Consider the following 22,829-nt stretch of genomic DNA (forward strand, 5'->3'; position numbering starts at 1 on the left):
TTGATAAGTCGCATGTTACGTCCTTGCATCCTTAAAATAAGGTCTCTTTAGCCAACTATGCTAAGAGTTTTGGGTTGGTTCAATTTTAATTGAGTTATTATTGTTGTCTATTAAGTTGATTCAAAATGCATTTAGGGACATTTAATAACAGGAGAAATGAATCAAAGGACAATACTTGAAACTGGTAAACTTTCATTCATTTGAATACGGTGCATATCACACTAAGCTACAAACTAACACCAGAAAATTATATATAAACATAAAAGTAGAGAGAGAGAGAGATAGAACCGTTATTTTTTGATTTTGATTAAAAAAAGAAAAGAAAAGAAAATAATTATTCTAGAATCTAGAACCCCATTGGACTATCCGGATCGTTGAGAGTTGCAATGGCAGTTTCAATCCTAATTTTCAAGAGATCCTTCTCTTCCTCTTCAGCCTGCAAACGAATTAAAAACCCCTACTATTATATTGATTTAACAACTCAACGCAACGCATCTTTTGATTTTAAAGAAAAATGAAAAAAGTAAGAAAACTTGTAACTTTTTTATATCTCACACTGGATTCTACACCTGTAATAATTGCCCATAAAATATGGGAAAAAAACATATTCTGAGTGCATGATTATCTTTATTTATAAGGTGGGACCCCCAGCCCGTAGTAGTAGTGCACCTGTCATCATTTCTTTATATCTAACCCATCCAAAAATCTCTCAAGTCTCAACCGCAAAATTAAATACAATCCAATACTCTATATATATATATATATTCACTATTTGATGTAACATTAATTAGAAAAGAAATTCTTTTATTGGTACAGGTAAATAGGACGAATTCATCACGAGTTAGCAACTAATTTTATTTAATAGTTAAATATAAAATTTATTTTTTTAAAAAAAATTTACTTTTTTAAATGACAAAGGAAATTCGTAGTCAATATATCATGCATTAAGTAAATCCGACAAAAGATCACAAAGAGAAAAGTCAGTTTAAGTTGTCAATAATTGATTGTTATTACGTATTAGTAGGACAAACTTGGGTGGTGTTGCTTTGAAAAAAAAAAAAAAGAAAAAGAAAATTATGAGGTGTTGGGTTGTTGTATGTGTTTGTGTGGATGGATGCATCCTTGATTTCCATCCACAAACAGCCAAAATATTCCACCCTGTGAAGCGGAGCGTTAGGAACACGCTCCACCTCCCAATCTCCCATCCTAATTTGTGAATTAATTATTCGAAAAAGAAAAAGGAAAGAAAGAAAGAATGAATTAGGGATTAGACGACCTCAATAAAAACAGTCTTGAGAAGCCTCCCAGAGAAAGCAGTGATGTTTGCACTTATGATTTTGATATCCAAAGACTCAAAAATCTCGCACAGCTTCATCATAGTGTCCGTTCTTTTGCTGCATGTCAGGCTCACCACTACTGTTTTCTTCCCCATTGACGACACTCTCAGCTGCGCGCCAATTAATTCATTCATTTAATTTCCCAATATAATTATATTTTTAGTTAGAAATATAAATAAATGGAGTAATATATATATATATATATATATATATATATATATATATATATATATATATATATATATATATATTAATATATATATTAATATAGAAAGGCAAATAAAATAAAAGCAATTAAGGAGGTGCCGGGGCGGGCTGACCTCAAGAACATCAACCGGAGATGTTGATCCGGGAGGAGGGGATTCATCATATCCCCCAGCCCCAGGGGCAGGAAGCTGGTCATCAACAAGTCTTGTCCTCTTTGGCTTTGAGTTAGAGCTGATTCCTTCTTGATCAAATTCAAATATCCCATTATTATTCTTGGATCTGGCGCCACCGTTACCCGATTCCAGCTCCCATATTTCTGCTTGAATTATTCGCTCTTGTTCCCTCAATTCTTGGATGTACTCTATTGCGTCTTTGATTATGGAAGCTTTGTCCATCTGTTTTCATTTTCATTTTAATTAATCACATCATATCAGAGTAGCTACAATAAATAAATAAATTAATTAATTAAATTTGAGAGTACATACATATAAGCATAACTCTTATATAATATATATAGATATACAAATAATATAGTTGAACCGTACCACTATTTTTTATAAATAAATAAATTATTACTCCCTGTCAGGCTGTCCCTCCCTCCCAACTAACCCTTCTCTACTCAACCAACCAACCTTGCTAATCTTGGGAACCACTGCCCTGAGTGCAAACAGTCTCTCGTTGAGCTTCTTCCTCCTATTCCTCTCGGAAACTATGTTCTTGGATGCCGCCGATGATTGAGACCCATCCGGCGAGCTCGAATCGTAATACGCCGAAATCGCCTCCTCGAAGTAGCTGCGGATCGGACACCCAGGCCAGCCACACACAATTAATTAATTAATTAAACAAATTAAATCAAGTTGAAAGGAAGCTAGGAAGATAATTATACCTGTCGAGTTCCTCGGATTGAAGGAAGGTTTGAGTTTCCCAGTAGTGTTTGTACTCATCGCCAATGTTTTCCATTATATTGATTTGGAATTTGTAAGCTAGCTAGCTAGCTAGCTAAGTGGTGAAGGTGAAGTGAGAAGGAAGTGGATTATATATATTTGATCTCACTTCAACTCTGAGCGATCGATCAAGGCAGGGGAGAATGAACTGGGGAAGAGGGGATTATATATATATATATATTCTTTTCTTAGAGGACACACTCAGATCACACACTAACTAATGTTAATACATTATACATATATCAATGGCCTTATTTATATTGCCCCCACCCCTTCCCTTCATCTCCACTCTCTATTTCCATTCTATTACTTTTAGCGCCCCTGCCCACTGCCCACTGCCCACTGCCCGCTGCCCGCCTTATTTCTTTATTAATCACTCTTTCACTATTATAATACCAACCAACTTTTGCGATACTCTCTCTCTCTCTCCCCCCCCTCTCTCTCTCTATATATATATATAATATTCAATTTTAGGATATGTTTAGAAATTCGAAAAATAATTTTTGAAAATTATTTTTTGAATTTTTCGTGTTTGGATGTACATGAAAAATCCATGAAAAATATTTTTCATTGACTAAAGAAAATAAGGTATTTTTGTGAAAAATGACTTTCAACAAAATTTGACGAAAAATGACTAAGGTCACAACAAATAAACCAATCATATGGGACAAAAGTATGCTACAAACAAATTTGGAAACTAGTATATATGTAAATTAGCTGTTATTATTCCATGCATGATGATTAGTGTTTATATATTTAGTAATTCTAATATATACTACCAAATAATAAGTGTACAAGTTTAATTTAAGCTTTGTGAGCAAATGTGTCAAGTAATTTGAGATTTTTTATTTTTTTTAGTCATGCAAGGTATTTCGGAGCTCAAAAGAGGGTATAGTATTTCTACATATAATAAGGAAATTTAATGATTTTAGCTAAGTCAATACAAACTAAATGCATGAAAATGATAGCTAATATCTATTGATTTTTAGTTGTTGATCATGTTTAGATGGATGTACCAGATGATTCCTCATCACGTCTTCACCTAGGAAGCTTGTCATATATATATATATATATATATATATATATATATATATATATATATATCCTGTGCAAAGAAGGCCACATGTGCAAAAGTAAGGAGAAATTTGAGCCTTTGATGATCTGCCAAAATCAACGGCTCTAAATAAAGAAAGCTTCTAATCTACAAGATATATACTCGTCATATTCTCCAATAAACCATCTCTGACGGTCTTTGCATTTTGTTCAAATCATGGAAGACACAAAATTGTCTTTTGGAAGGTCCAACAATGTACACGAGAAAGCACAACAATGTGCTCTAGAAGGATCAACAATATATACTTTAAGGCAAAACAATATATATGATATTCGAAGACACAACAATGTGCTTTGGAAGGCTCAACAATGTGTTCTAGAAGACTCATCAATGTGTTCGATTTGAAAGGCACATCAGTGTGCTGTGTGCTCTGAAAACACAACATTGTGCTCTGCAAGAAGGAAAAAAATGTTCTAAAAGGACAAAAAAAAAAAAAACTTATTATTTACACAAAATTACCATAATCCAATGCATTTTTGTTTTAAATAGTTTCATTCTAGATCCATGATTTGGCATGAATTAATGGATGAGATTAAACTCTAATTTTCATCCGTTATAAGGTAATGATTTTTTTCTTAATTTAATATGTTGTAATTTGTCGTTGCCATCAGCTCAGAATTGAGAATACTGTATAGTACTATATGTCTATGTCCCAATTCAAGCCATCATATCTCGTTGCCATTCGCTAGTATTTCTCTAATCTCTAAGACCTGCTAATGTGAAACATGACATCCACTCATCCAACCACGTTCCAAACTATTCTGAATTCTGATGTTGTAACTTTTTTTTTTTGAATGTTACTAGCTCTATTACATTGTAGTATCTGTTCATATACTTTCTCAACCTACATTGTAGCTCTATTTTGATGTTGTAACTTGTAAGCACTGTACTGTACGTAGAAGTTATCTTTCCTAAATGGCATACTTCTTTTCCCATAGGTCATAATACCCTGGCCTTATGGAAATATGGAATGCGTCTTTAGATTAATCCTGTTTTTAATTATTATAGTCAAGAGTTAGTCACATCTGCATTGGATTAAGGCTCTGTTTGGTAAAATGGCTGTTAGCTGATTCTGTTAATTAGAGTGTATAAATAGTTGATAACATTAGTTGATTGTAGAAAAGTGTTTGGTAAATTAGCTGTTAGCTGATAGCTGTTTGGTGTAATTCTTTTCTCAAAAAGCTAATTGAAAAAGTTGCTTGGAGTAGCCTTTTGAATTTTAGCCTTTTGGAGTTGCAAAAAGCTAATTAACCAAACATTTATATTGATATTTTAACTAAATCAAACAATTAATAGTGGTCAAATAAACCAAAATTGACTTATAAGCCAATTTTTTACCAAACAGGGCCTAAGTATTTTTATGTGAACATGATTAACTCAGATGTGTAGTCTTACTTGACTAATCGAAAAAACATGTAATCAAACAAATATAAATATATATATCTATGTCACTGCTTCACTATATATGCACATATATACTCTGCATATGTTATTTTTATATGTTTTGTTCAGGTAAATATTAACTTTACTCTTTCTTTGTATATATTGATGTACCTTGTAATTATTGTAATTAGTTAGAAAATATAGTTTTCATCTGGTATCATAAGTCAGTTTTCATGGTGCTCAGTCTTCAGCCAATGATGACTCTATTGGACTCTTTCTTTGTATATATTTCTGTCCCCTGTAACTATTATAATTATTCAAAAATTATAGTTCTCATAACTATTAAGGATTATTATTAGCACTTTTGTGTTTGGAAATGTTTCTTTTTAAAAATCTACATAAAATTTAGAAAACTTTTTCGCAATCTGAAAGCAATTATGCAAACTAAAATAACAAATGGACAGATCAAACCTGAAATTTTTCATATTTGCCTTTTTGGTCTAGACGAATAGTGAAGGAGGGGCAAATTAGATTAGGTTTTTCGTTCTAAAAAGGAAAAAGAAAAAAAGAAAAAATTCAACTCCAAATGAAATCATTTTACTTTTATGGCATGTTTGGTTCATGGAATAGGTCAGGAATAAAATAACTTTTCTTGAAATAGACATATTCTATCGTTTGGTTGAATCATTTTGTCTTGGGAATAACATTCTTAGGAATGAGCTATTAGGCTGTCCTTATCCCAGCCAAGAAAGGATTTGCAATGTGACATGTAAAATACAAATATAATTTTCACTTTTCTTTTATTGCCAAGTGGCTTGCAAATTTGCATAATATGCAAATTTGCAAGCCACAGCTTTTTTGCTTAAAGCTGCCAAGGCAGCTTGCTTCTCTGCCAAAAGCTGCGCAGCAACTTGCTTTTTCTTTTTAAATTTTTTTTTTTATTATTTTATGAATATATTTATAATATAATATGTGAGTGGGACCTATTTTTAAAGAGAGATAAATTTGCAGGGATGTAAAACAAATAGTAGAGAATTTGCAAATTTAATGATATGGAAGTGGGACCCATTTTAGCAAATGGGAGAGATTGGCTGGGATAAGGACAGCCTTAGTTTTGCAAGGGGAATAGCCATTCCTAGGGGACTTTGGTATTAACTATTCTCATGTCCTTGGGAATAGCTTTTATATCACAAATATAAAAAATACCCTTTGCACATTATTTAATATTTATATTTATTTAATAAATATAATGTATTATATAAATATATATATATTTAATTAATTATAATTTTTTATCTATCAATCTACCAATAAATATATATTTAAATAAATTATATGTATAGACATATATATATATATATATATATATATATATATATATATATATATATATATATATATATATATATATATATATATATATATAGGGACGGAGCCAAAGGGGGCATTGCCCCCCCCCCCCCTCACCCCACCCCCGTCCATATATAATTTTTGTATGTATATATGTATATATAGTACATGTGTTAGTATTAGTAAAATAAAACTATTAAATGTTAAAAAGAATTGATCTAGATGAGTTGGTTGAGCATGTGTTAGCATATGTTCAATAGTTTTTTCTTTTACTCATTCCCTATGGCTTCAACAGTTTTTTAATAGTTTTTTAATATTTAATACAAACACATATATATAACATTCTTTTATATTAATAATGAGATGCGTTTATTTTTTTATATTATGTCTTTTGTTTTAATGTTTCGCCTACTTCTTCGCCCCCCTCAACAGAATTTCTGGCTCCGTATATATACACACACACACACACACACACACACATTTTGCAGCGTTTGCAATTGACATTTTTTGAGAAAAGAAAAGTATTTTCTCAAAAAAAAATTAAATGTATAAGACTCCTTAATTACTATTCCTTTAACCAATCAAACACTGGAATACAATTACTAAAGTCTATTCTTCCAGCGAACCAAACAATAGAATACAATTTCTATTCTATTCCTTATCTATTCCATTCCCTGTGGAATATCATTCCTATTCCCTCCAAATTTATTCTGTGAACCAAACGTGCTGTTAAAACTTTTTGAGTACTACTGATTCTGTTACAATGTAGTATCTATTCATAATTACTTTATCAATCTACTGAAGTATAAAGAGTCAATACTGTTCTGGCCCTATTGGAGCTCAAATTAAAGTCTCAAACCTATAACCTCCCATTTTGAGAGTAAACTTGAAAACAGGTGGTACATACATATTTTCAAAAATAAAGTTAATTTACGCGTAATAATAAATAATCAAAGTACGTACATAGGTTATCAAAAAAAAAAGATTACGTACATAGTGGGGGAAAAGGAGTAGCAATTATTACGGAGTACGTATTATATTGGTGGACCAAATTAAGCATACGATACACAAATATATCATAATAGTCGTATATATTGTAGCATTTATAATAATAATTAATGACAAATAAAAGGATATTATTATGGTAGCTAGCTTGGTGGGCCAAAAAAAAATTAATAATAGCATAGTATGTATAACATATATAATAGCAAACAATAGTTATTGCGTGGATCATGGTCCACACATACGGTTAAAAAATAATGTCATTTTGTTTAATTTTATTTTTTGTGCGTCCAAATGTAATATATATTTTTATAATTCATAATATACATTATTCTAACACATAATTTATATTATTTTAAAATATAATGTATATTATTTTAATACATAATAAATATTATTCTAATAGTAATGTATATATTATTTTTACACATAATATATATTATTTTTATTCATAATATTTACGACGATATTTTAAACGGTGATTCACATAGCAGTGTTTGCCTATAGTAGGCGTTACCTAGCTTCGAGATATGCGATGAGACATGCAGTGGATATATGCATGGGATGAAAGTGATGACTTAAAATCAAATTTCACGTGGCAAACACAAATAAATTGTAAATAAAAATGAATTTAATTTGAAAGCAGCCAGCCACATCATATCATATCATTCAACAGATATGATAGATGGAGTATTTTGTCAAATTTTTGTGTCATCACTCATCATATATCATATTCATATGTGTTGAATCCAACGTGTTTGGTAGGTGCAGTGCAATGCAATGTTCTCCACTCATATACTCCATCTAATAATAATAATAATAATAATAATAATAATAATAATAATAATAATAATAATAATAATAATAATAATAATAATAATAATAAAATTTACTCCGTTCATTAAATTAAATGTGCCAGATTTCATGAATAAATCAAATAATTTACATTGTATATATAAATAATTACTCTGTATTTTATTAACGAACTCTGATAAATAAATAAATAAATAAATAAATAAATAAATAAATAAATAAATATATATATATATATATATATATATATATATATATATATATATATATATATACACACACACACACACATGCACACACACACACACACCTTATGCTGTGTTGTACTTTACAATTTTTTTTTTTTACAAACATACCCTACCGTTATAACTTCCGTTATCTTTTTCACTATTATTACTATGCACATGCATCCACCATATATTTTCTTATCTTCTTGTTCAACAACAACAACAACAACAACAACAACAACAACAACAACAACAACAACAATAATAATAATAATAATAATAATAATAATAATAATAATATAAACATTATATATTGGAGTTATATGTTAATTATTTCCTAAAATATAAATATAAATTTATAAAAATGTGTTACATTATTTTTTTATATTATTATTATTATTATTATTATTATTATTATTATTATTATTATTTACAATAATTTAAATATCTAAAATCTAAATAAATTTAAAATTTTAATTTAAAGTACTAATATTGGGTACCTATTTTTTGCACATCGTGCATAAAAAATACTAGTATATATATATATATATATATATATATATATATATATATATATATATATATATATATATATATATATATATATATATATATATATGTATGTATGTATGTATGTATGTATGTATGTATGTATGTATGTATGTATGTATGTATGTATGTAAAATTTAGTATAGTAGAAATTGAAAGAATGTATAGTAGAAATTGAAAGAATGTATAGTATAATAACATAACATAAGTATAATGTATAGTATCATAACATAACATAACATAAGTATAAAATAATGAGAAAATTGCATATTTGATTTCCGAGTTATACCTTAGTTTCGACTTAGTCTCTCAATTATGACCGTATTCATTTTTTTACCTCTCAATTATGAACAAATTAAAGTGGCGATTTTGGTCATCAACATTAGGTTTCCGTCTAGACTTAGCTTGACAGAAAATCCAAATCTCCCACTTTATTGGAGAGCTAAAGTAGAAAATTCACATCTTATTATCCTTATATTGAAACCACTTCCGCAACATTATTTTCCGCTTCTCATCCTCCAATTTCAAGGTTCTTCGACTTTAAAGCATTTCAATAACTCTCATATGATGACTTGTTAGAAACATAGGTCTCGTACAAGGAACCTGAAACTCAATACGAACAAGGGAACACTTGATCACTGTCTTCAGGCTTGTGAAACACACTATCCTAAAAGTTTCTGATTTCTCTTACTAAGTAACAAGGGTAATCAAATCAGAACTTTTGAGATATAATAAGATGTCAAATTTCTCAGGTTGTTTTTACGAGAAATTCATCAAGCGAGTAACTTGGGATTTTTTTTTTTTTTTTTTTTTTGAAAGAGAAAGATTAATTCATTGAATCGGAACCAAGAATGTCAACTTGGGATTTTTAGTATATAAAAATTATTTTGTAAAATCTATAGTAACTTTGTCAAGAATCATATATTCTAATAATATATGGAACGTTGATTATATGTTTCATAATGTAGTGTTATCTTTTGTAAAGCGATCTGCGAATCGTGCAGCCCACCTTGTTGCGCGGGAAGCCGTTTCTGAGTCAGGTTGCGCGGAATAGGTTGATACCCCGCCCCTATTTCTTGTTGACTGTTTGTCCGTTGATTCTATGAATTAAGTTTTACCTTTCAAAAAATTCTTTTGTAAAATCTATAGTAACTTTGTCAAGAATCATAAAACTAAATAATAAATGAAGAACCTAAGACTCGCTTATAAAAATTCTACATATTTTATAACTTTCATATGTGGGTCTCATATTCTTTATACAAGATCAAGTTTAAATTGAGGGAGCGAGTCCTCAATATGGGTACAATTAACCTAGGATCAAATATGCTATTTTCTCTAAAATAAATAACAAAGTGGAGGTGAGAAGATAAATTATATTATTAGAAATTTAGAATGCGGTTCATATGTGGGTCTCATATTCTTTATACAAGATCAAGTTTAAATTGAGGGAGCGAGTCCTCAATATGGGTGCAATTAACCTAGGATCAAATATGCTATTTTCCCTAAAATAAATAGCAAAGTGGAGGTGAGAAGATAAATTATATTATTAGAAATTTAGAATGCGGTCAGTGGTCAACATAACTTGACATCACATACAGATCGAACCCATTCATTGCATGTTAGCTGCGGATTATTGCTAGCTCGTGAGTTGAGACCAAATTTCCATGCTCTGCCACTCCTTTATGATTATTGAACATTGATGCTTGACTTTGGTACGTCAAAACAAAAATATTCATAAATTGTTGACTGCCCATCTTTATGGTGCATCCGTGCATGGTACGATAAGTTGTTATACCAAGGACCCGAATTCATCTTGTAAGATGGATCCGAATTCAAAATATACAATTTATATACTGAATGTTCAGAATTTATATATATACAATTTAAGTATTTAATGTTCACAATTTATATATTAAATATTCACAATTTACATTTTACAAAATTGTAAACTTTCAGTATGTAAATTGTGAATATTTAGTATTTAAATGATGTACTTTAAATTCGGGTCCATAGAATAATTTGCTGGTACGCATCGGATGCCGGATGGGCAGAATTGGAAATAACACCATATATCCAACTGATAATAATCATTCATATCATATTGCTTGCACCTCCAAATTTCCATAAATGTGTGCGACTAACAAATCCAAATGTATCTATCAATTAAGGATTCACAATCTACATACGTTCAAATAACATTTAATATAATGTATATCTTTTATATAATTATTATAGACCATTGAGTTTATGATATCATTTAGTAGTAAGTTATGATCTTTTTAAAATAATAATAAACTTAAGTTTGAATTTCATTTGCTTTTATTTCTCATCAAATGTTAATAAAACACACACACATATCTATATATTCGAACATTCGAACAATATAATACAATTATTACAATCATTAAACATCAACTAGTGTTTATCTAATTTTACTTTTTTTTTTTTTTTTTTTTTTTTTTTGACGAGTTGAAGTACAAGTTAGAAGAAACACAAAAAGAAACTAGAAAGTACACAAAATATGGTCACGCCACTCTAATGTTGTTAAACGTAGCACGTTCTATGGAATTGAAAGACCTTGTGCAACAGGCTCAACTGATAGAATCGTTTGAATTGGCAATAATTAAACTCATGATTTTCTTGTACAGGAATCATGTTTAATTCACTTGGTCACCCTTTTTGAGATTGTATGAATCTTTAAAAAAAAAAAAATTATTTGTGGGTCATTATTGATATTACATTGTGTGACCCTTATATATATTTAGGCGCACACACAACTTGGTTCACAAGATTATATTGATTGGATCAAGTTAGCTATGCATGCATGGGAGAATCACTAATGTCACACTATTATATTTTACCATTATACCACTAAAGTAAACATTAGAGCATTATATTATTGCATCCTAAATTGACATTATATATGTCACACTATTTTACCATTATACCACTAATTATTCAATAATAAATTCTCATTACTCACATCATTATTTCCTCATTAAAGCTCCAACCTTTATATATCTCATTATATATAATCATGAATGTCTTATCATTAAAATTTCGTCGTCCTTCACTATAAAAGACTCCACATAACCAATAATGAAGGGGACGAGGTCAAACTTGAGAATAATACATGCATCCACAAACTCAATCATTGCACTCTATTGTATCAAATTATATTAGCTTGAACTTTACATTGTACATGTGCCAATACACCAAAAACATAGCAAAATTTGCGTACGTTAACTTAACACAAAAAAGGGTTTATGGGTTTTTTTTAAAGATTTGATTTCTACAATGAATCTTGTTTATTTTTCTACAATTACATATTATAAAAATCTCAATCCCTGATTGAAGTATACTTATAAAAACTCGGTAAATATTAAACAATGAGAGCACGCAGTTGGAATTGCTGCCGTGCCTAATCAACACATGCAGGGTAAATTAAAAATCTTTCTATATGACGTCAGCATTATCATTGATTATTACAACAGCGTAATGACGTCAGTTATTCTACGCAGGCTTGTATTCAAAGTTTATTTGGATGGAAAAAGATAGGATAGTGGAACATAGACCAAAGAACAGGGTGGAACAAAGTAAAGAGCAATAATGTTCGTTGTTCTAATGAAATCACTACTTTTTTCTTCTTCTTTGACTCCACAATCTTCTTCTTTCTTTAATCTTTTAATTTAATTTAATTTCCCTTTCCTTTCTTGTATTTGCTGGAATTTAAGAGTCTAGTTATGGTGTATGTGTGTGTTAAAAAGGCTATTTTATTTGTTGAATGTGAACACTCAATTCAACCATGTTAGTATATGTTATTATTATTATTATCTTGTTATATATTTTATAATAATGTTGTAAGTGGTTAAGTCTCCTGTGGCTAGCCTGATAGTTAGGAATGCTTTACGTTACCTAGTTTCCTATACTATTGTAATCATCTATTCTGTTACGGTTTGAATACAGATCAATTATCTCATCAATCAAATACATAGTTTATAGAGTAGAGTGAACAATTGATTCAAATTAAATGAGTAAAAGTATATTTTTTCTATTGTTTATTATTATAAAAGTTCAATTCGATCTTTGAAAATCAATGTAATAATAACAACATATCAATTGTAATAAAAATTAGATATATAGGTGAATCTTAACTAGTTATACGAAGGTATTTTTTTATTTTTTTTTTGGTTTAGGACTAAAATACAAACAATATTTATTTATTTATTATATATGTTAAATATAAATGTTTTAATTTCCTCTTTCAATTTATTAGTAGTTTTACCTTTCAGTTTCCAATTCATGGTCAGTAAAAGTTGGTCAATCTTATTCGTATCTAAGTCTTCTATGATTTAATGCGGTGTCAACCCACTCACACGGTCACGTCTTTATTGCTTTTAATTTAGCATGTTTAAATTAAATATCTGTTATATGGTTTAAGTTGGTCAAATGCTCATTTGACGAATTGAAGTTGGACTGCTCATATAGCAGGCTAGCAACAATCAATTAAATTTATAATAATAAAATAATGGTGGTACCCACAATGGCACAACAAATTTCAAAGAGGCAGTTGCTTTCATAAACAAGTATAGTGAAAGGTGAGAGTTATTGGTTGACCAACTGCACAATGCGTCATTGGTATGCATTTTGAATGGAGCCAGCTGCCAGCCAACCAGTAGCTGCCATGTCCACCCCACTTGGGAGTTGAGATATTATTATTATTATTATTATTATTATTATTATTATTATTATTATTATTATTATTATTGTTGTTGTTGTTGTTGTTGTTGTTGTTGTTGTTGTTGTTGTTGTTGTTGTTGTTGTGGTAAGTTAGTATTTTCACCCGTGCGTTGCACGAAATAGATTTGTTATAATATTTTAAAAATATTTTGATCGATATATAATTGAATGAATTATAACATCGAATATTATATAGTGCAATTGAAGAATTGAGTTTGATCGATTATGTTTTCTGATATTATCATTGCTTGAATTCGAGCAAATAATTATTTAATTAATAGCTAACGTGTAGATATACGCATCCGGTGCTGAAACTTTAGAGAGTTTATATATCAGTTTTTAAGATTTGTATTAATTGGGCTAATTGTTATTATTATGGTAAATTAGAAGGGTGAAAAAACTTCAATTTTTAGATACACAATAAAGCCGGGACCTTCTTTTTTTTTTTTTTTTTTTTTTTTTTTTTTTTTTTTTTTTTTTTTTTAGAGCGGTTCTCTCTCAAGGTAGTGCTTAGAGAGTATCTCCATAGCTTTCTAGGGTTTCCTTCCCCACTATGGCGGTTTCTACCCCTCTATGGCATTTTTCTTCTCTCCATGACGCTGATTTCCTCGCATGTTCATGCATTCTATAAGTGTGTGCCCTCATATATATTCCGATGGCGTACGATCCCACCTATTATTACCTTACATGCGCTCCTACCTATAATCCTCTTACGTACGACCTATTTTCGCGTTTGTTCATCTGCGCCTGATTGGCGTGCGATCTCCTTTACGATCACTGTATTGAACCCTGTCAGTCAGCGATGGATACCAGTGCGATCGAGGAAGGATGTGTCGTGATGTCTTTGGCGGAGGAAGAGATGGGAGGATTGGACGCCCGCGAGATCCATGCCTATCCCGCGACGAGCTCTCATCATGAGCTGGTTGGCCGTTTCTTGACGGATCGAATGATCAAGTTTGATCACATGCAGCAGGTCTTGGCGTCAGTTTGACGTCCGATGATGGGGATGCGTGCCCTGCCCCTTGCCGACAACCTGTTTCTGTTTCAATTCCCGCACTTGAAGGATCTAAACCGGGTATTGGATGACGGCCCTTGGTCATTCGAGAACCAGACCCTTGTGTGTGGCAAAGTCCCGATTGGCGTTACAATAGAGGAGGTGGATCTCAACGACGTCTCCTTCTGGGTGCAAATCCACGATCTCCCCTCAATCTACGCATCGTCTGAATTCATCCATTGCATCGGTGACTACGTAGGCACCTTTCTAGCAGCTGATCCGAACAACTTTGGTGGTGCATGGAGGAGTTTCTTTAGAATCAGAGTACGAGTGGATGTGTACACCCCATTGAAAAGGCGGATGAAGCTCTGTCGCAAGGATGGCTCGGTGCAGTGGGTAAGCTTCAAATATGAGCGTCTAGGTACCTTTTGTTTCTGCTGCGGGGTACTTGGGCATTCCGAGAAATTTTGCAAGAGGGTTTATAAATAGGGTGTTGAACTAGAGGCTTTCCCCTACGGGTCTTGGATGCGGGCGGGGGCGCGTCGTCAGGTTCGGACAGTGGGGGCAAAATGGTTGTTGACAGAACTTCTACAACCCGGGACGGTGGTACAGGCTTCAGGTTCGGGGGATAAGTCTGGGAACCTGGAGGCGATCGAAGAGAGTAGTGGCCTGCAAGGTGATCTGAAGAGACGTCGCGAAGGTAGTGCGGAGGGTATTGATGTGGTTATGGTTGAGAACCCAAAAAACTTATCCACGGCGGGGTTGGTGGTCCAGTCTCGCCATACAAATGAGTACAATGAACTGGAATTGCCGGGGTTTGGGAAGCGACCGGACAGTTCAAGAATTACTGGGCTTAGTTCCAGAAAGCATCCTAGTTTTATTTTTCTTTTGGAAACGAAAGCTGTAACGAGTCAGGTTGAATGAATAAGATTGAAGTTGGGTTATGAAGGTATGTTGTGTGTTGATCGCATAGGTATGAGTGGTGGTCATGTACTTTTCTAGAGGGATTTGGGGATGGCTACCTTACTAAGCTATTCCACGAACCATATTGATGTTATTGTCTCTTTACCCTGGAAATTAGAGTGGCGACTAATATGCTTTTATGGGAATCCCGACAGAAAAAAGAGGCATACGTCCTGGAATCTACTCCGCGAGCTCAAGGGTCGGTCAGACCTCCCTTGGGTCGTCCTTGGCGATTTCAACGATGTTGCTTGTCAATCAGAGAAATGAGGTTTGCACCCGCAGTCTACGTTTCTAATTGAAGGTTTCAATGACGCTTTGAACGACTGCCAACTTCTTGACTTAGGCATGTCTGGCAGTCAGTTTACTTGGGAACGGGGGCGAGGTACGGAAGCATGGGTAGAAGAGAGGTCGAAAATCTGGTAACAATATCTTCGGATCACACTACCATATCCCTGAATCTGGAAACACAACCTGTCCATGTCACCAAGAGGACTTTCAAATTCGAATAAGCTTGGTTGCATGACGAAGGTTGCAACAAGGTAGTCGAGCAGCTGTGGAGGCAGTTTGCTGGGATGGACTTTCAGCAACGCATTGTTGAGTGTGGTCGGATGTTGGGACGTTGCGGAAAAGAGCACTTCAGACGCTTTGGTACACAGATACAAAAACTTCGCAGTAGATTGGATATCCTTAGGGATTCCCGGGAACAACAGGCAGTAAACGATTACATGGCGATGAAGACGAGTTGATGTCCCTATTACGGTAAGAAGAATTGTTTTGGAAGCAACGCTTGAAACAACTGTGGTTACAACACGGCGACCTCAATACTAAGTACTTCCATAAGGCGGCATCCTCGCGACGGCGACGAAACCTGTTGCAGCGACTAAAGAACATCGAAGGTGATTGGGTGGAAGGTGCGGGTATGTCCACAGAAATTCTGAGATATTATAATGATATCTTCTAATCAACAGGCACTACTTCAGATATCTTGAACAGGGTGGCGAGCCGCGTAACGGAGGAAATGAATGCTTCTTTGTTACTCCCTTTCACTATGGCCGAATTCAAATCTGCTCTCTTTTTGATGGCCCCGGAAAAGGTGCCGGGCCCTGATGGTATGTCACCTGCTTTCTATCAACACCACTGGCCCATCCTCGGGCATGATTTTTCTATGTTCATTCTTCACTGTATTGTCAGCTGTAGGCTACCACAGGGACTCAACGACTCCAATATCGTCTTGATTCCGAAAAAAAGGTCCCGAATGGAGTTGCTGATCTACGCCCGATTGCCCTCTACAACGTGGCATATAAGGTTCTCGCAAAAATGTTGGCCAATTGTCTAAAAGATGTGATTTAGAGTGTTGTTTCAGTTTCTCAAAGTGCATTTGTACCCGACAGACTATTAACGGGCAACATCATCGTTGCCGGGGAAGTGGGTCACTATCTGAGAAGAAAATTAAACAGGACGATGGGATGGACCGCCTTGAAACTCGATATGGCCAAGGCGTACGACTGGATGGAATGGGGCTTCCTGGAAGGAATGTTAGTGGCGTTGGGGTTTGATCATGGTTGGATTAGATTACTGATGATGTGTGTTACGATTGTGGTTTACAATATTCAGATTAATGGAGACAGCGCGGGCACAATACACCCCACATGTGGCATTCAGCAAGGGGACCCGCTGTCCCCATATCTGTTCATCCTCTGTGCTAAAGGCCTGTCTATATTTCTTCGACAAGCCGAGGCCCGAGGGGACATCCATGGAGTTAGAATAGCGAGGGGTGCCCCATCGGTATCCCACCTGTTCTTTGCCGACGACAGCTTACTATTTTTTAGAGCCAACAAAGTGGAAGCACAAAAGATCAAAGATTGCTTAGAGGTTTACAGTGCGGCATTGGTACAGGTAATTAATTATGAGAAGTCTAACTCCATGTTTAGCTCGAACACTGATTCGAGTATAAGAACGGCTGTGACGGAATGCGTGGGAGTTCGGGAAACAACTGATTTGGGCCGCTACTTGGGATTGCCGTCGGTTTTGGGCCGTAATAAATTGGATACCTTTCAGTTTATTGAACAGAAGGTGTGAGAGAGGATTGGAGGGTGGCAACAGAAGCTGCTATCTCGGGCAGGCAAAGAGGTGTTACTCTAAAGTATAGCACAAGCTTTACCCATTTTTACCATGTCTGTTTTCCTTCTGCCTGATCGTGTTTGTTCCACTATTGAAAAGTTTTTCAACCGATATTGGTGGGGAGGCGGTGGATCAGGCATTAGGGGTATTCATTGGCTAAGCTGGCTCGTCTGTGTGCCCCGAAGGAGTACGGAGGTATGGGATTTAAACGTCTACACGAATTCAATGTGGCCCTGTTGGCAAAGCAGGGATGGCGTTTATTGATCTACCCGGATTCTTTGGTGAGCAAACTTCTGAAAGAAAAGTACTACCCACTGTGTAATTTTCTTGAGGCTCAATTAGGAGGCAACCCAAGCTATCTTTGGCAAAGTATCATGGCGGGGCAATCTCTTTTACAACTAGGTGTTGCCCGACATATCGGAAATGGTGTGGACTCCAAGATTTGGGGATGGCCATGGCTTTCTGATGTGGACTCCCCTTCACTTCGCACTCCATGCATTGAGGAACTAAAGGAGGCAAAGGTGGATGTATTGCTAAATACGCAAGGCTGCTGGGATGAGGATGTTCTGCACGACTTATTCCTCGACTCCTAGAGATGGAAAGGCGATCCTCGAGGTATGTACACGGTACGACATGGATACCAGCTGCTTACTGGTTCCCTCACATCTTACGGCTGTGCTGGTGTTTTCACAGCTTGGAATAGGCTGTGGGGACTACCTATGCCACCCAAAGTAAAGAACCTGTTGTGGAGGTGTGCTCGGTGCATCCGCCGGTTAAGGAGATCTTGAAGCTACGCCGAGTATGGATTGGGGGAGGATGCCCTTTCTGTGACTACCCGACAGAGACGATGGAACATCTGTTCTGTGAGTGTTCTATCGCGAGGCAGATTTCGGAGGATGACGATGTTCTGAGAGGACGGAGGTTACAAGGATACATGGAGGCGACGCTCGGTAATTCACGTGTGGATGAAGCAGTACGTCTGGTTGCTACATTATGGGTCTTATGGAATGCAAGGAACGAACGAGTGTGGAAAGAGGAAATGCAGTCATCAGCAAGCATGGTGAACCAAGTTCGAGCTTTGTAGTCTCTCTGGAAGTCTGTATACAGTTCGCCTGGAAATAAGGGGCCAGTAACCTCGATCAACACTACTTGGTCCCCTCCGCCACATACATGGGTGAAATGCAATGTGGACGCTGCGCTTTTTGACGATGGTGCGGGTTACAACGCTGTGGTTCGCAATCACGATGGTCTTTTCATCGCAACTCATAGCGGAAGAATGGGGGTTGTGCGCGATCCTCTGTTGGTAGAGGGGTTTGCGGTTGAAAGAGCGTTATCGTGGCTAAAGAGTTTTGGTCTAAATAATGTAATCATAGAAACAGATTGTCTAAATTTTTCTATTGCTTTTAAGTCCCGTTGTGTAGATTTCTCTTATGTTGGGTCGTTAGTGAAGCAATGTCATCAGATTGCTCATGACATAGGGACAGTGAAGGATCACCATGTCAAGAGGTTAGCGAATCACGTGGCTCATGTGCTCGCACGGACGACTGGTTCCTCGTCTATCCTAGGGTCGTTGTTTAATACACCACCCTCGTGTATTTCTGCTCTTTTGAGATTTTAATGATACGTTTTCCCTTTTCGAAAAAATAAAGGTGGGACAATGACTGAAATGGAAAATTTTCAATAGACAATGACAAAATTATGAAACTTTTTAAAAGTATATAATATTGAAAAAAACTCATTTGGGACATGCGTATGTGACGGCCAATGCAAATGATATTTGCGTTAAAATATTATACGAGACATGCATCTATCACATGCCTTTCTGATCATGCCTGGCGACCGCCACGACGACGACGTTCCATTCCTGCCACTGTTGGAGGCAACAACTTATACGGTGATGTTGGCCAGTATTCTTCGGATAAAAGAGGCATGATAGTCCTGGTAGCTTAAAAGATGATTTTGCAAAGAGAACTTTTCCAAAACTATGCTATTAGGTACTGCACCAACGTAATGACACGTTGCATGTGCATGTATGCATAGCAAGCCATCAACACCCCATTGAGCACAATTACAAAATCGTTGGTTGATGTCGATCCCAACAAATTTTAGTTTCTCGGAAGCGTTTAATACATCATTAATCACAGTCGAATAAACACCTTGAACATCAATTACATCATCATGTCGTTTAACTTTTGCCTGGTACTTGTGGCTTTCCCTTTTTAACATCTCATCAACAATATTTCGTGGAGATTTCAGACTAGTAATCATCCACGGATACTGCTCAAGATATAAACATGTTGCCTTTTAGTATTTTCCTTTCTTTGTGACAGTCTTGAATTGTTTATGTTTAGCAAGATTGTGGTATGTCAGGAATTCTTTAACTGTGTGTAATTCTTGAACATCATTTGACTTTGGAGGGGCGAATTTACGGAATGAAAATCTTCGCTGCCATCTTCAACGTCATCATACCAGGAAGCTATATCCGAGGTGAGCGGATGACGGGGCATGCAATTGCGTATTTGTCGAAGCACGTCGGTCACATGGGATGTAATCGTCAGAATCATCCTACGAAAACCAATAATCCATTAATCCAATCCATCTCTGGTTTTGTTGGTATCAGTACTTTCGTCTTAATCGCCATAACCAACGTTGTAGTCATCATCTTCGATTTGTTCCACCACGGTAGTATGGTGTACATGTGTATCAATAATGCGGTGAGAAGGACCACCAGTTTTACCAACTGAAAAACTCCATTGTTGTTGATATGTTAGGGGTGTGCGGTCAACGCTCATACGACCTTGAACAATGTTTAAATTTAAGTTCAGATTGTATGTGTTTTGTTTGTTGGGGAAAAACTACTAAGGGCCCGAATGTTGACATCACCCCTACAAGAAACGACCACGTTTGATTGTTAGTGATTGAAAATGGAAAAACTGTATCACCTTGTTGCGATGGGTTTTCCTGAAATTTCCCCCACAACAAAATTTCACTATCTTGGCCAAGATGAAGTGCATTTTTTATCTCATTGGAGGAATTGCATGAAATTGGTTAGTTTAGAGATTCAATGGTAGGTTTTTTAGGTTCAGGGGCGTAATTGTATTGTGTTGATAGCCTATTTGACCCTTATTCCTAATCTTTTAACAAACCCCATGACTTCAAATATATTAACAAAGAGATATATGCATGTCTATCCAATGACTTAACAATTTGTTTCATATTTGGAAAAAGTGGCTCTCTTATGAATCTATAAATATTAGACTGTCAGAGTTATTGGTGTAGTTAGTGGTTAGTGTGGGTTGTTAACTATTTTCTAGCTAGACTTCCTGTATAAATGCTCTTGTAACTCTTCTTGAATAATCACGTACATCATCTAGTATCATATTCTAAACACGATCCTATGGCCAGTGATAACAATGCATCTCTCCCACCTGCCGCTGCTGTTGCCATCTCCGAACCCCGTTCGACCTCCATGTTGCAGCAGGCTCATCATTACGTCTCACTGAAGCTATCGTCCTCCAACTATCTATTTTGGAAGGCACAATTAGTCCCTTTCTTACGCGGGCAAAATTTATACGGGTACGTTGATGGTACCCTTGCTTGCCCGCCGGAGTTTCTATCTGCTTCTTCATCATCTGCTACGTCGATCGCCAACCCCAACTACCACATATGGGTCCAACAAGACCAATCAATATTAAGTATGCTCATATCCTCCATGTCCGAGGAGGTGCTCTACCTCGCGATAGGCCATTCCACATCACGTGCTGTCTGGTCGGCGATTGAAACGGCACTGGGTTCGTCTTCCAGTGCTCGTTCCCTAAGTTTACTTACGCAACTACAAAGTCTTCAGCAAGGTGACTCCACACCGGCAGTTTACCTGGGCAAGGTGCAGATTCTGGTAGAGCAACTCACACAAGCTGGCCGGCCGGTGAGTCTCGATGAACAAAATCTACATGTTTTTCGCGGACTCCGACCGGAATATCGCAGTCTGGCTGCGTTTCTCACGACAAAGTCACAACGGCTGACAATCCTGGAGGTAGCCGACCTCTTGGAAACCACCACTACTCCGGTTGCGTTACTGTCGGCTAAAGCATCCCCTAAAGTATGACATAACCGTCTCGGGCACCCTTATGTTCGAGTTCTGCGTTAGGTTCGTTCCAGTTGTCCTGTTAGTAGTTCGTTACATTCGATAAATCATTTATGTACTGCGTGTCAGATGGGCAAGTCTACACGCTTCCCACTCGTGCGAGTTGATCAATCGAGCCAGTCTGTATTGGATTTAATATTCACGGACATTTGAGGACCATCCCCGGTTCCATCTGTAGATGGCTTTAGATATTTTGTTCTTTTTGTTGATGACTTTTCACGATTTATCTGGTATTACCCGATGAAATTTAAGTCAGACATATACTCTATATTTGCTAATTTCCGTGCCTTTGTAGAAAATTCATTTTCGACTACTATTAAATGTGTCTAGTCTGATATGGGCGGTGAATACCGTAAACTACATTCGGTTTTCACTGCCGCAGGCATTGCACATCGGATGTCGTCTCCGCACACCCACGAACAAAATGGTCGTGTGGAACGACAACATCGTCACGTGGTCGAAACTGGACTTACTTTGCTAGCCCAAAGTCGTGTTCCCCAACAATATTGGTCATATGCCTTTGAGTCTGCTGTCCACCTAATTAATCGCCTCTCGTCCACTGTTTCCCATAATGTCAGTCCCTATTCCCGACTGTTTCGAAAATCTCCCAATTACGGGTAATTGCGTGTGTTTGGTGTGAATGCTTTCCATGCTTACGCCCGTATAACAAGCACAAAATGGATTTCCGTTCTGCCTCTTGTGTTTTTCTGCGATATCCAGATGCATGTCTGGGTTACAGGTGCTTAGACAGGGGAACGGGTCGCGTCTATATTGCGCGGCATGTGCGGTTCAATGAGGAAGTTTTTCCATTCACCAACGAGGGGCAAACCGCTACACCCCCAACGTCAGCTGGCAATCCAATCCTACCTTGGGCTAGTGCTCAAGTTTACCAGGCTCCGCCGTTACAACCGTCAACCGCCCACCCGCCGCAAACAACAACT

The 22,829-nt window shown here is 35.7% G+C and overlaps 3 protein-coding genes across 3 annotated transcripts; 2 read left to right on the forward strand and 1 right to left on the reverse strand.

The window, feature by feature from the left end:
• Positions 1 to 171: 171 nt before the first annotated feature.
• Positions 172 to 2,719, reverse strand: LOC109191697 (transcription factor bHLH35-like). The gene is made up of 5 exons (XM_019342338.1): positions 2,431 to 2,719; positions 2,177 to 2,336; positions 1,658 to 1,939; positions 1,277 to 1,447; positions 172 to 436 (listed from the first exon to the last, which is right to left on the reverse strand). The coding sequence occupies exons 1-5, from the start codon at positions 2,502 to 2,504 to the stop codon at positions 347 to 349; spliced, it is 777 nt and encodes a 258-aa protein (XP_019197883.1). The 5' UTR covers positions 2,505 to 2,719; the 3' UTR covers positions 172 to 346.
• A 13,476-nt stretch (positions 2,720 to 16,195) lies between these two features.
• Positions 16,196 to 17,702, forward strand: LOC109191677. Its single transcript, XM_019342312.1, has 5 exons — positions 16,196 to 16,364; positions 16,592 to 16,732; positions 16,831 to 16,928; positions 17,015 to 17,158; positions 17,238 to 17,702. The coding sequence occupies exons 1-5, from the start codon at positions 16,196 to 16,198 to the stop codon at positions 17,700 to 17,702; spliced, it is 1,017 nt and encodes a 338-aa protein (XP_019197857.1).
• Positions 17,703 to 21,141: 3,439 nt separating this feature from the next.
• On the forward strand, positions 21,142 to 21,849 carry LOC109191678. The gene has a single exon (XM_019342313.1). It carries the CDS (start codon positions 21,142 to 21,144, stop codon positions 21,847 to 21,849), a length of 708 nt encoding a protein of 235 aa, XP_019197858.1.
• The last annotated feature ends 980 nt before the right edge of the window (positions 21,850 to 22,829 follow it).

Source organism: Ipomoea nil, unplaced genomic scaffold (assembly GCF_001879475.1).
Source record: "Ipomoea nil cultivar Tokyo-kokei standard unplaced genomic scaffold, Asagao_1.1 scaffold1719, whole genome shotgun sequence".
NCBI classification, from domain to species: domain Eukaryota; kingdom Viridiplantae; phylum Streptophyta; class Magnoliopsida; order Solanales; family Convolvulaceae; genus Ipomoea; species Ipomoea nil.